This window comes from Spermophilus citellus (genome assembly GCF_964194105.1).
Source record: "Spermophilus citellus genome assembly, chromosome: 1".
NCBI classification, from domain to species: domain Eukaryota; kingdom Metazoa; phylum Chordata; class Mammalia; order Rodentia; family Sciuridae; genus Spermophilus; species Spermophilus citellus.
In genome coordinates, this window is record NC_138182.1 from 239,016,211 (window position 1) to 239,030,808 (window position 14,598).

At 41.3% G+C, this 14,598-nt stretch overlaps 1 protein-coding gene across 1 annotated transcript in view; it reads right to left on the reverse strand.

Moving 5' to 3' along the window:
* Positions 1-1,620: 1,620 nt before the first annotated feature.
* NDUFAF2 (NADH:ubiquinone oxidoreductase complex assembly factor 2) overlaps positions 1,621-14,598 on the reverse strand; it is a 218,530-nt gene continuing 205,552 nt past the window's right edge. The window contains exon 4 of the mRNA XM_081291122.1: positions 1,621-2,710. Coding sequence (XP_081147248.1) covers positions 2,690-2,710 — 21 coding nt within the window. The 3' untranslated portion in view covers positions 1,621-2,689. The remainder of the gene's footprint in view (positions 2,711-14,598) is intronic.

Genomic DNA, 14,598 nt, shown 5'->3' on the forward strand with positions numbered 1-14,598 from the left:
AGGCTTCCTGAGTAATCTGGTTTGCTGAGTCCTTGGGAGTTAAGTGTACTAAAAGAGTCACTGCACTTTTCAAGTAAATTATATGGCTCCAAATGGAGGATAACTTTAACCTCCACAGCTGTTTGATATGAATAAAGTTAGCTATGTAACCCCTCAGTGCAGGGAACTGTTGAAAGAAAGAAAGAAAGAAAGAAAGGAAAGAAGGAAGGAAGGAAGGAAGGAAGGAAGGAAGGAAGGAAGGAAGGAAGGAAGGGAGGGAGGGAGGGAGGGAGGGAGGGAGAGAAAAGAAGAAATTCAAATAACCAGACTATGATTTCCAGGCTGATTTGAATGCTCCAGAAATAGGCCACTGTTCTCAGGGATCTGACATCTCCTATGTGGGAGATAAGTAAGCCATACAATGTGGGAGATAGAGACCCAGACTCACCAGGAGGGTCTCAGGGCTTGGGAAAACCTTCCAGAATTCCCCTCAGGCACCACATAGGCTGCCCAGACCCAAACACTATTGATGCTGGTGGCTGGTCTCAAGCATGCCTCATATGCTCTTTGCTGGGTCTAATTTCAGAGATGATCTCTTCCCATCTTGTGCAGCAGCCATCAGACTCATTTTAGTTGCTGGGGATTAAGCAGTTTCTGAAGGTTGTTATCACTCCCCTTCAGTGGAGCATGTCTTCAAACACCTTCCTGGATAATTAGCATGGCCCAGTGATTGGGGAATCTCCACAGTGATTTTAAATTCTCTCTCTCTCTCTCTCTCTCTCACACACACACACACACACACACAGACACACACACACTCTCACACACACAAGTGTGTCTCTTTGTGTTTGTTTTGTTTCTGCATTTTCAAAGCCCAGCGGTTCATGAGAGACAGTAGAAGGACAAAATAAGAAGACATATGGTAGTGCTTAAATTATTCCCCCAAAGGGAAAGTGTCCAATATTAAATTATTCAGTCTTTCTACTATTCTGGGGTGGAGAAGAGGCATTTCGACCAAGAAAATCATAGTGTACCCACAATGCCCAGAGGAGACTGAATTATATTATCAACTTCCAAATATAGTCAGCAATATTTCACCAGAAAAGCTGCTTTGCAAAAATTAAACCTCTAATGTTTACACTGGGAAATACCTCTAGTTCTTCTCTGCCATCTTCACCAATCCTCCCCAGTCCACACACACACTCTCTCTCTCTCTCTCTCTCTCTCTCTCTCTCTCTCTCTCTCTCTCACACACACACACACACACACACACACACACACACACACACACCGCTTTAGTTTTTTTCAGGATCTTCTTTGTTTGGTTCACCTGTTTTCCTAACAGGCACACAGTAGAATTTCTCAAGATGGTCTAAGAACCTATGGATTCATCTGATATAAACCATGGAAAATGGTAGCAGAAAGGAAATCAATTAAACAATTTCTGGAAACCTCTTTTCATCTAAATTGATGACTACAGGAGACAGTTGGGGGTTGGGTTTCAGCTTCCTGTTGTTTTTACTCAGTGTCTGCGGCTCTGCTTTATTCATTCAACCCAGGCCTAGGCTTGTTACGTAAAGGTTTCATGGAAAGAGACAGCTTTGAGAAATGCTTTTTATTTTACTTTGAAAGACAGATGAAGTGTTCACATGGTGCAATATAAAAACAATATAAAAACGTATATGTCAAGAAATCTGTCCCCATCTACCACTTCCCCATCCACCTTAAGTTCAAAGCATTGTTAGTTTCTTGCATATCCTCTCAGGTTTGTCCTCCCAGGTTTGTGCTGATATAGCAAACACAAACAATTCCATATCTTCCTCTCTGCCCCACATTTTTTTTTTGTGTGTGTGTGTTACTGGGGATTGAACCCAGGGATACTATACCACTGAGCTACACCCCCAGATTGTTTTATTTTTGAAATAGGGTCTTTCTCTAAATTGCCCACACTGGCCTCAAACTTGTGATCCTCCTTCCTCAGCCTCCTGGATAACTAGGGATTACAACCTTGTGCCACTGCACCTGGCCCTTTCCCACTATTTTTGAGAAATAATTTAGGACAGAAGAAACTGGCCTCATTTGTTCTGGTAGTGGGAATACATGAGCAGAGAAAGCATCATGGCTGATCAACCTCTTGTAAGTATGGAATGGAAATGATTTCTTAGTTACTTAGATGCCCAGACTCATTATCTTTGACTGGTTCCTTGGTCAAACTTATTTTTTGAGACTCTTCTTTTTTTTTTTTTTTTTTTTTTTGGTATCAAGGATTGAACTTAGGGGCACTTGACCACTGAGCCATATCCCCAGCCCTTTTTTGTATTTTATTTAGAGACAGGGTTTCACTGAGTTGCTTAGTGCTTTGCTTTTGCTGAGGCTGGCTTTGAACCCATGATCCTCCTGCCTCAGCCTCCTGAGCTGCTGGGATTGCAGGTGTGCGCCACTGCGCCTGGCTCAGACTCTTCATTCTTTAAACTTTTAATATCTTTGTTGTCTGCAAAAGCAAAGTTTTAAATAATTCGGGTAGCTCCTCTTTTTTTGCCCTCAAACAAAAACCTGTGTGCATGCCAGCTGTAAGAAAAGAGCAAAACCATGACAATGATTGTGGTGCAGGTCCCTTCCAGAGTTCCCTTCACCCACATCTGACTGTTAGCATGTTGGCTCTTCCAGTTGGGGTGCTTCCCATGGCCTGAGGGAAGAACATTCATTTCCTTTAGCTTTTCTCATCTTGTACCTACAAAAATAGAGAAAAAGAAGGCCTTAGAAAAATAGTTATGCATCACTGAACTAAGGGCATTTTCTGGGAAATTCAGCATTGGGTGACTTTGTTCTCATGCAAACATCACAAGACTTTCCTTACACAAGTCTAGATGTAGCCTACCACACAGCCAGGTTATATGGTGTGTCTGTTTGTGTATAATACAGCCTATTGCTCTAAGGCCACAATGAACAAAACAACCTGAGCTTAGCTTAAGCACAAGGGAAAATGAGACAATCAAGACCTGCGGTAAACATGAGATGGAGGAGGCAGCTGCTGTGTAACAAGACATCCTGTTTGACAGTGAATGTATTTTTTGTAAGAAGGAGTTCATTCTAAAATAGCAATTATCATATAGTAAATACATAAGCCAGTAATATAGCTGTCTGTTATCACCAAGTATCCTGGATGGTACCTAATTCTATGTGCTGTGTGGAAGTCTGACCCACTGTGCAGTAGGTGTGTTTACACCACCATCACCACAAAGTTAATGTGATGCATTGCACAGTGAGTAACGCCACCACGTCACAAGGGCTGTGCCACCACTCAGCCATGGTAATCTTTCAGCTCCAGTTAGTCCTTTGGGACCACTGTGCCTGTGCATGTGGTCCACTGTAGACCAAAAAATCTTTGTGCAGCACATGACTGTATCTGACCTTCTAACCACTGGGAGCTCAGATTTCAGACACTGTCGGAATGTGTATGTAGGCAGACAACTGTCGCAGGGCACTGTGTGGGGGCTATGTCAGACCCCAGAAACAATACAATCATTTTAAATTTGTATTCTGTGAATGAACAGACAACTTGTCTTTCAAACAAGTTGGAACAAAATAACAGCACAATTTGTTGTCATTTTTGCATGGTGTTTTATGCCAGATGCATAAAAGGTGAACTACATTGTGAATGACATATAGAATAAACTACTGCCTGAATGCATATTTCAACAACTGCTTTACACTGTAGATGCTTTCCTAAAGTGTTACATGATAGGTAAGCTTGTGAAAATCAAATAAAATTTGATTAAATATTTAAAGAAATTCTTGAAGTGACCTATTTATTTTAATATTATATTCTATTTTTCTTATTTTAAAAAAAGAAATGCTTGAAAATTATAAGATTTTTTAATCATTAAATACAGTAAAAATAATCCTCCTTCCACACCATCTGATGTTGTTAGGCCTATTCCTCAGAGACAACTATTATACCACAAAGTTTCTTATGTTTTCTACAGAAATATTTTGCACATTATAATATGTCAATGTCTCTGTTTTGAAAGCACAGAAGGTAGAAAACCCTCCTTTGCTTCGTCTTAGTCCACAATAGCACCTGCATTCTTCCCTCACCTTTCCCAAGGCTGCCCAATAGCTCATGGGAAGCAAGCCCATTTATTCAGCCAAGTCCTCTCTATGTGACAGCTTATGAAGTGAACACAAATTCTTTGCAGAGTAAAATAACTTCCAGTACTTCTCTCTTTATAAATTAATTTTGTCATACCTGAGTGTTGTTCAGCTCTCTCCATTCTGGCACCTGCCTGGTGACATTTAGCCATCTTAGCCTCCTGGATGCCCAGCTCTATCCCCTGGACTCAGAGAGACCACCAAGCTCCACCAGGGGTCCCCTTCCCTGATTTGCAGCCTGGAAACTCTCCAGGCAACCCACTGGGGCCACTCTAAGTTGAACTCACTGGTTTCCCTCTCAGTAGTCTCTGTCCTGTCTTCCCAAACCCACAATCTGAAAGCCACTCTTTTGTACATCATGCCCAGTGTTTCAATTGCGTCAGGCAGGATAAACCTACTTCGTGTTACTCCTTCTCAGCCAGAAGGAGAAGTGTCATATTTTTTAAACACCAAAGTGTTTCCTAAACTTGGATGTATACAATAATCTGAGAAACTCATTGGAAATAAAGATACCTGGGCTTCCACCCAGAAATTCTGATTTTCCAGGGCTGCCTGGGAGTCTGTATTTTTAACTTTAGCCGTAAGCAATACTGATTCAGGCCTGCCATGGACTGCCCTGTTATTTGGGAACCACTGGCTTAAAGGATGATTATGTTTATTTGTGAGCTATCCTCAGATGATACCACCATATGGACACTTTGTTTTCCAGATGAACAAAATAAAAATAAATGGTACGATCAGTTCCTTGCCAGGCTTAAATTACTGGGTTTTGGGAAACAACACTTCCACCTCTGATGGGAGTGTAAAGAGGCCAGAGCTCCGTTCTAAAGGGGCAGCTCTGCTCAGCACGTGACCCCACAGATGCCACCAGCTTGAAGGCAGGTTGGGGAGTAAGTTGGAAGGGGCAGGTTTACTTGTCCATACAGAGAGGGCACCAATCCCAGCAGCTACAGCTTAGTTAAACTCATTTTGGGAAATATTTTTGGCTCATGTGGTTTCATGTTTTAGAGTTCCATTTTTAAGCACTGGGTCCGTCCAAACCCACTGAAGCTGAGCTGAAGCATCCAGGGAAGATGCTGAGTTTCACACAGCTCTCTGCTGAGTTTGTAAAAATTTCGCAGATTTGTCCAAACTGCTTTGTTGAGAAACCAAAACAAAAATCACTAATCCCAGTGGGGATTTGTAGGGTCCTGTGGTTTTGATCCAAAGTGGTGGCAAAAAGAGTGGTCAGTCATGTGACTTACAAGCCAAAAGTTTTCATTATGAAAACTGAAAGAAATCTACAAGCTTAGTCTTAAAATATACTCCCAAGAGACAAACCAGAAAAAAAAATCATCTTAGTTTTGGCCCTGGAAACACAGACTAAGGAGACAGGTCCAAACCAAATGTTGTTAGGGCTCACTATGTTTTAAATCCAAAGCAGAATTTTATTCCACTGGGGTGACACTGTTTATTAACACTGTTGCAATCAGATTGTCTAGAAAGTTCAGGAGTGCTAGGGGCCGTCTCTTGTTTGTTCTCTGAACAGAACCAGATTGCAGTCCAAGAAAATGAGTACCAACAACATAAATTATGAGATTTTTACTGTAACTTCCTTTACCAAGGATATGTAGACAATACAGTATGAAATTTTTTTTCTATACTTTAATGTAAAATTTTATTCATTAAATGTCAGATCATGTTACAATAACAACTCTTAAGTTGTAGGACACACAAACATAGTCTGGAGAATTTGTGGTATCTGCATATTCTTGTTTGTCACTATGTAACAAATATAAAGACTTAAAACAACAGCTCTTTTATTGCATTTCCTGCTTTCACAGGACAAGAATTCTGGCAGGGCTCAGCTGAGTGATTCTTCTGCTTCATGTGATTGACTAGGGTCACCCACTAGTATTCAGCTGGTGGCTGATCTCATCTGGTGGATAGAAGACAACTTCACTCGAATGCTGGGCAGTTTGGAAGGGCAGATATAAAGCTAACTCAGTGAGCTTTGCTGTCTCCATGAAGTCTCAGGGTCTCTCGTGGCCCAGAGTTCCCAGAGACCAAAGGGTAGGCCTGCAATGGGCATAGCATCCCTCCAGTTTCAAGGGTCAGAGAAACAGATCCTGCCTCTTTTTTTTTTTTTTTTTATTGGTTGTTCACAACATTACAAAGCTCTGGAAAGATCCTGCCTCTTGATAGAAGAAACATCAAAGGATTTGTGGTTAGCTTTCATCCACCACAACACAAATGCCTGAGTTCTGCTCCCCAAAATTCTGATTTTCTAATTGTGTGGTGAAGTACAAGATCTGCATTTTAGAAAACACCCAATAAGATTGTAATGCAAGGGAGCCTCATAGTTTACTTAGAAAAATGTGCTTACAAATGTGTTTACAATTAATCTATTAAACATTGACTGGTCATGTGTCATGTATCCAAAGTTATGTTAGATTCTGTGGAGAACAGAAAGGAGGGGTGAAGAAAAGATCCCTGTCCTGATGGTGCTTGTGCCTCACTGGAGCCAGGTGTGGTGGTGGAACTGAATGCCAGGAGCATCTTCAGGGGAGCAGAGGGGCAGGGAAAGGGGTGAGTGCAGCCAGGGTGACTGAGGCAAGCCTGAGGCTGAGCTTTGGAAACCAGATTGAAGCGTGTGTTGGAGTGAGTGGGAAGTCAGAATTAAAGGGGAAAAGGAAACTGGTCTTTCTAAAAGTTCTAGCCAAAGTGGTGCTAGAGGTGAAGGAGCAGGAGACACAATGGGACCAGAACACATTTTTCAAAGTGTACTCTTTCCTCCAGGCTTTTGTTAGGATCATCTCCCCTGGTGTCTTAGCTTGGGCTGCCATAACAAAATACCACAGACTGGTGGCTTTAAAAACAGACCTTTATTTTCTCACAGTTTAGAATCGGGAAAGCCCAAGATCAAGTTCCAGCAGGGTCAGTGTCTGTGGAGGATTCTTTCCTTAGTTTGCAGATGGCTACCTTCTTGTTGTGTCTTCACATGGCATTTCCATGGTGCATGCCCTCAGAGACAGAGAGGTAGACTCTTCCTCTTTTTTTAAGGCCCCTAATCCCATTCTAAGGGACCCACCCTCATGACCTCATCTAACCCTAATCACCTCCCACAGGTTCCTCCTCCAAACATCATCACATTGAAGGCTGGGGTTTCAACATATGACTTTGGCTGGAGGGACACAAACGTTTAGTCCATATACCTGGTCTATTCCTTCCCCACCCTGGCTTTCTGTCTAGGCCTGTGTTTCTTGTGGCTGATGCATCAGGCCACTCAGATCCAGCAGGAGGACAGACAGTCAGTCCAGCAAAAATGCAGACTTTCAGCACAGCACATCCTCCCCTCCTGACTCCACATGCTCTAGCTCCGTCAACCAAATAGTTTCTGGGCCCCCACCCCCAAAACAGGCTGTGGATTGAGGGGAGGGAGAAGGAGGACCTGGGGGTGGCATGCATAAGGTTGGGAAGATCTCAGGAGCTGGGTCAAGCTATGAGGAATGTTAGTGAGAGGCTGTGAGCAAACTGTCAAAAACAATGCTAAGACCAATCATTAGAAAGATGAATGGGATTCAAGACAACAGTGAGAGAATCCTGTGATTTCTGAGTAGAAGACCAGGTGGGGAGTGAGTGCTGGAATCAGGAGGGTCCAATTGGCCACCTGTAAAGAGGTCCAGCATGCCCAGCAAGTTGAGTCTAGCTGCTCAAGAATGTCTTATTGAGCTGGACAGAGGCCCTCCACCCATGGACGACAATCTCTTCTGTCCAGATCATAGGCTGCTGCCTGTATGAAGCCTTCAAGTTTTGAAGCCCAGAATCAAGACTGAGCGTCAGGTCTGGCAGCCTTCAGGGATAGTGTCAGCATCCAGGCAGGAGCCTAGGCACAAACAAAAGGAAGTTCAGGGCTAAGTTCAGTCAGGAAACTGCCAGGCGAGGAGCCAGGGGACAGGCGGGGAGCAGGATGAGCAGCCACAGTCCCTATTGAACAGAGTGATCAAGGGGTCAGAGGATGCTCTGCAGACAGAAGTCAGGAAGATGCAGATATTCATGAGCAAGGCTGAGAAGATAGGCCAGGAAGATAGGCCAAGATCCCAGCCCTTCTGGAGGAAGGGGAATGGGAAGCTGGTGGAGAACAGGATCGAGGACAAGCATCTCCAGTGGTCTCATTGCCAGTAAGAAAGCCTCTGGCGTACTTCCTGTTGGGGCTAGAACACTCTCAGATCAACCAAGGTTTCTGGTTTCAGTCTAGGGACCGGATGGGAAGGGAATATTGAACCTCTGCTAGTTAAACAAAGGGGACCCTCTGGGCAGACACAGCCCTGACTTGGCAAGCAGTCGGTATTTCTATGAGAAGAAAAGGGCCCCCTCCACCTGGCAGATGCAGGATGCAGCCCCACCCCCAGGCTTAGCAACAGAGCAGAGTACAGTCTGGATTCAGCCCCCAGTGCTTCTCAGCCAGAGACTTGGTGTAATGCAGAGTTTGTAACTACATGTGGTCACTCTGAAGTGAAGACAGGAATGAGGGCCTATTTTGATCCTGGAATACTTGGGACCAAATCTTAGTGTTTTAGCCATAATTCAGGAAAACTTTGGGTTTCTCTGAGTTCCCTCTTCTTCCTCAGATGCAGGTGCTATAAACTAGTCATCACCAGAGAGTATGAAAGGTTAACACTGGGCTAATCGCTTATACCAGGTAAGTGGGTGAGACCTGTGGTCCTGGTGCATGAACACAGAGGTGCCACCCCAGCCTGTCTAGAAAGTGGCTGGCTCGAGCAGGGGGCAAACTGGAAAATGCTACCGAAAGGCACTGCTGCCAAAAACCCTGTTCCAGTTGGATGGCAAGCCATGCTCCACGCCCTGGCAACTAGAGAACAAAAACTTCTGTGCTTTTAAGATCAGGCAAACACCACCTTACTATGGAGTCACCTCTGAAGATTCCAGGACCCTTTCATTAGAAGGAAACATTGTCCATTGGCCCTGCCAGTGGACTCAGCTTGCTTCTCCAGGAGAGATTCTTGCTCCTGACCAGCTGCTTTGCCATTCCAAGTAGCCTCTCCACTCCCTCATTTACCCTTACTCCTGTCCTTAAGCAGCTACACTAGCTTTCTCAGTGAGGATGTTGGTTCTAGCAAGAGACTCCTGCTCTGATTGCAGTTTCAGTTGGTCTGTTTCTGAAGGTCTAACCAGTTCAGTCTTATGCTAATCTTTTGTTTAATAATACTTTTTTGTTCAATGTTTTAGGATGTACCAGGTATAATGTTGGGGGTGGGATGCAAATGATCATGACATGGTCCCTTCCTCAAAGAGTTTGCAGTATGCTGGGAGACACAGAAATGTGAAGTAGCAGTAGTGGACAGTACCTGAATACCCAGCATCCATTCCCTCCTTCTTCATCCTGGCAGAACCTAACACTGTTCTGGAATCCTCCTTTCTCCTCTCCTACAGCCTGCTTTGGGACTATTTGGTCAATGGAGCCAGAAGCAAGATGAGTCAGAAGCTGAGTTAAGAGGAAAGAGATGGGGCTGTGCTGTAAATCCACCTTGTGACTGCACTAACTGGAAGTCCAAGGCTGGCATTGTGTGGCATGGCACTGTGGACTTAAGCAACACAGGTCAGTAGGACTAAGCAGAAAGTCCACGTATAGTCCTGCTTCACCCATTTTTCACTGATATAAAATCTATTGTATGAATACTATATATATATATATATATTTTATGCTAATAATAAACATTATTTTTTCATACAAATAAACTCATTTTTTCATTTCATCAGTGGACATCTAAGTCCTTTCTAGCTCCTTAAAAACCATGTTTCCTTAAGGGTGATGATTAGATTTTTGTGATTATAAACAATGCTGCTATACACATTCCTAAATAGGTCTTCTGATACACATGCCAATACCTTTAGATGTTAATACCAAATTGTCTTTCTTATGATGGCCTAAATGCTGCGGAGCAGAATGTGAGTGTTCCATATCTGTGCTCACACTTGTTTTATTAGTGAAATAAAAAATCTAGGGATTTACATTGCAAATTTGAATTTTTGAAATGTTCTGATTACTAATGAAATTAAGCGTATTATTTTGCATGCTGGTCATTTGTGTTTCCGCCTCTGTGAAGGCTTTTTAACGCCCTTTGCCTATTTTCATTTTGAGATATTCACACTTTTTATTGACTTTTAGGGGTTTATTATATATTCTGGATAATAATCATTTGCCCGTTATGTTTGTTTCACATATCTTATTTTGTTATGTATATTTTCACTTTCTTTCTAACATCTCTTAATGAACAAATATATCTCATTTTCATGTAAAGAGATTTATAAGTGTCTTCTTTGCAGTTAGCACTTTTAGGGGGCCTTTTTGAGCAAGGTCTCTCTTATCCTAAAGTCATTAAAATATGCTCTTCTATTTCCTGCTTGAAATGTTCAAGGTTTTGCTATTTAATTCACCTGGAATTAATTGTATGCATCGTGTGAGATAAGAATCCAATTTCACTTTTTTTCTCTTGTGAATAATCAATTATCCAATCTTTATTTATTGAATACCCTTTCTGGTATCTCCAATGATTGCAATGTTACCTCTGTCTTATAATAGGGTTCCATACTTATAGGTCAGTTTTCAGGTTTTCTATTTGTTCTATGGTCAATCTGTCTAGTCCTAAACCAATACTACTTCGTATGTTTTACTGTAACTTTATGAAACAGTTTTTTCTTCCTTTCCTCCTTCCCTCCCTCTCTTTCTTTCTTTCATACTGGGGATTGAACCTAGGTTATTTTATCAAGGAACTACATCCCCACCCCTTTTTATTTTTGAGACAGGATATTGCTAAGTTGCTCAGTCTGGCCTCAAGCTTGTGATCCTCCTGCCTTAGCCTCTCAAGTTGCTGAGATTACAGGTATGTACCACAATACTTGGTTTTAAAAATTTGATATGTAGAAGGTCAGATTCTCCAAACTTATTCTTTATGAGTGAATAGCTATCCTTAGGCTGTGTTCATCAATATATGTTAAGATTCAATTTATCAAGTTCTTTGAAAAACTCCTGGGATTTTTCAGTGAAATTATGAATCTGTAGATCAACTCGAGGACAACTGGTATCTTTATATTCTGAGTTTTCCTATCCATTGAAACACTGTATCTCCATTTATTTAGGTCTTTTTTGTGTTTTCATTATTTCAAAATTCAATTGCTGTGCACCAGACATGATTCCAAGGAGCAAAAACCTCTGCCCTAATGGAACATGCATTATGGTAGGAAAAAAGACAGTAAAATAAATAAGTAGGTTAAATAAGCAAAAAACGAAGGAGTGAAGGCAGTGAGGAAACTAGTCATGTGCCTGCTATGGCAGGAGACTACTGGGCAGAGGGACACAAGATTCATGCCCGTTTGAAGAGCTGTGAGGAGTCCTGCATGGCTGGAGAGGGGACAGGAGAGATCTGTTTGTAGTAGGACTGCCCTGGTCACTGTGCTGAGAACCACTGAAGGGGAGCCTGGGAGGAGGCAGGGAGGCCTTCTTAATGCCCCAGTAGTAATCCTGAGGAGGCTGATGGAGGCTTGGACAAGAGTAGTAGCAATGTGGTAGCATGGTGTGGCAAGCAGTGGCCATTGGAAAGTAGCACCACCAGGACTTGCCAACATTGTGAGATGTGTGAGAGAGAAGGCAAAGCTGCTTAGACCAGGAGACACACTTGAGCAGCAGGAAGGACATCACTGCCATTGACTGAGATGGGAAAGATGGGAGACAAATAGGCTGAAGGGAGAATGCCAGGAGCTTGGCCCAAGACATGCGTGTTCGAGGTGATCTTCTATAGCCCGATGGTTAGAGAAGATTGGAATTCAGAAGGGAGATATATTTTTGCCTATAGTTCCAGTTATTAGGGAAGCTGAAGCAGTAGGATGTCTTGGGCCCAGAAATTCAAAGTCAGCCTGGACAACAGAGTGAGACCCTGTCTCAAGAAGAAAAAAGGAAAAGTAAAAAATACATGACATGAAATTTAATATTTCGACCATTTTAAAGTGTAAATTCAGTGGCATTAAGTACATTGTTGTGTTAACATCACTACTATGTATCTCTAGAAATTTGTCATCATCCCAACTAAAATTCCACACCCATTAACATATCCTTGTTCCTCCTTCCCCCAGCCACTAGCAACCTCCCTTCTATTTTTCCTCTTTATAAATTTGACTATCCTAAGTACCTCAAGTAAGTGAAATCATATACTACTTGCCCTGGTGATTGACCTATTTCACTTAACATAAGGTTCCTTCAAGCTGTAGCATGCATCAAAATTTTATTCCTCTTACAAGCCAAATAAGGGTTGGGATTGTGGCTCAGTGGTAGAGCGCTTGCCTAGCATGTGTGAGGCACTGGATTCGATTCTCAGCACCACATAAAAATAAATAAAGGTCCATCAACAACTAATAAAATATTTTTAAAAAAGCCAAACAATATTCCATTAAATATGTTTATATATATTTATGTATATGTGTGTGTATATGTATATATACATATACACACACATATACATACACATAACATATTTTGTTTATCATTCATCTGATTTTTTTGGGGGGGCCTACTGGGGATTTAACTTAGTAATGCTTTACCATCAAGCCACATCTCCAATCCTTTTATTTTTTATTTTGAGACAGGGTCTTGCTAAGTAGCTTAGGGCCTCATTAAGTTGCTGAGACTGGCCTTGAATTTGCAATCCTCCTGCCTTGGCCTCCCAAGTCTCCATGATTACAGATGTGCACCATTACACCTGACTATCATTCATTTGTTGATAGACATTGGGATTGTTCCACTTTTTGGCAACTGTGAATAATGATGCTATGAATGTGAGTACACAAATACATATTTAAGTCCCTTCTTTCAAATTTTTACACACAGAAGTGGAATTGCTTGATCATATCATGACTGTGTGTTCATGGATCCATTCTGAAGACCCAGGAGAGGAGCATCCCAGAGAGAACAGGACAAGAATGGAACAGAGAAACAGAGAATAAATGTAGGGCATTAATAGGGCTCAGTGGAAATTTAGTAACCTTGAATTTAAAGTGAAATTCTTCAGCATGTTTTTATATATGTATGTGTGTATGTGTGTTTCCCCAGCCACAATCATACAGGTATACAGGTACAGGTTGGAAAAGATGTTGGATATAACCATGATTTTGGTTTAGTCAGATCAGTGTGTTAAAGGAATTGAGGATATGCATGTAATTCTGAGTGATTATAGTTTTTCTTCTCTTTCTTTTCTTTTCTTTCTTTCTTGTTTTTTTGGCAGTTCTGTGAGTTGAACTATTCAGGGAGGGACACTCCATCACTGATCCTCAGCTCTTCTTTTAAAATTTTATTCTGAGACAGGGTCTTTCTGTGTTGCTCAGGCTGGCCTGGAACTTGTGATTCTCTTGCCTCAGCCTCCCAATTGGCTAGGATTATAAGTGTGTCACTGTGGCTAGCTGTAGTTATTGATCTTGGAATATAAATTGGGTAAGGACTTCAAACACACAAAATTTTCCATATATTCTGGTAAAAGCTTTGTTGAATTAATTTCTAGTTTCTCCTTCCTTTTTTTTTTTTTTTTTGTACTGGGGATTGAACCCAGGGGCACCTAACCACTGAGCAACATCCTCAGCTTTTCTTTTGTATTTTATTTAGAGACAGTGTCTTGCCAAGTTGCTTATGGCCTTCCTAAGTTGCTGAGGCTGGCTTTGAACTTGTGATCCTCCTGCCTCAGCCTCCTGAGCTGCTGCTGGGATTATAGGTGTGCACTACTACACCTGGCTATTTCTAGCTTCTTAATAAATGAAAATTTTTAAAAATATGCTTTCCAACTATTTGCTGCTGGAATATAGAAATAAAATTGTTTTTATAACACAATCATATTTCAAAACAACCTGAAAGCCTCTCTTAGGAATCTCAATAATTTGCATATAGGTTGCTTTGCGTTCTCTTTTAGGTGGCCACACCCTCCAGAAGTATTGTCCATTATGTTTGTCGTTTTTTCAGTTCTGGTGCTTTTCTTTCTCTATATGCCTTGCTTTGTCAGCTAGTAATTTCAGTATAATGTCAAATACAAAGGCGGTGAAAAGTGACTTTTATCATCATTAATGGATGCCGTCATTAATAAAGATGTTAACTCTAAGTTTTTATCAAGTAAAGGAAGGTCATAATAGTTGGTTGAGAGTTTTCATCATGATTAAATGTTGAAAAATTTCAAATACCTATTCTATATCTGCTGAGATAATCATACAGTTTTTCTCTAATTATTGGTTACTGGGTAGATTAATTTTATTAATTTTTAAAATATTAAATGACTCATTAATTCTTTAGATAATCCCAACTTGGTCATGATATACATTTTTATATAACTAGAGTTTCTAAATATTCACAATATCAGAAATAGAGCTTATTATATTCAATTTTCAGACAGGAAACTAAGATAGAGAAACAATGAATATATGTAAGTTTTATAC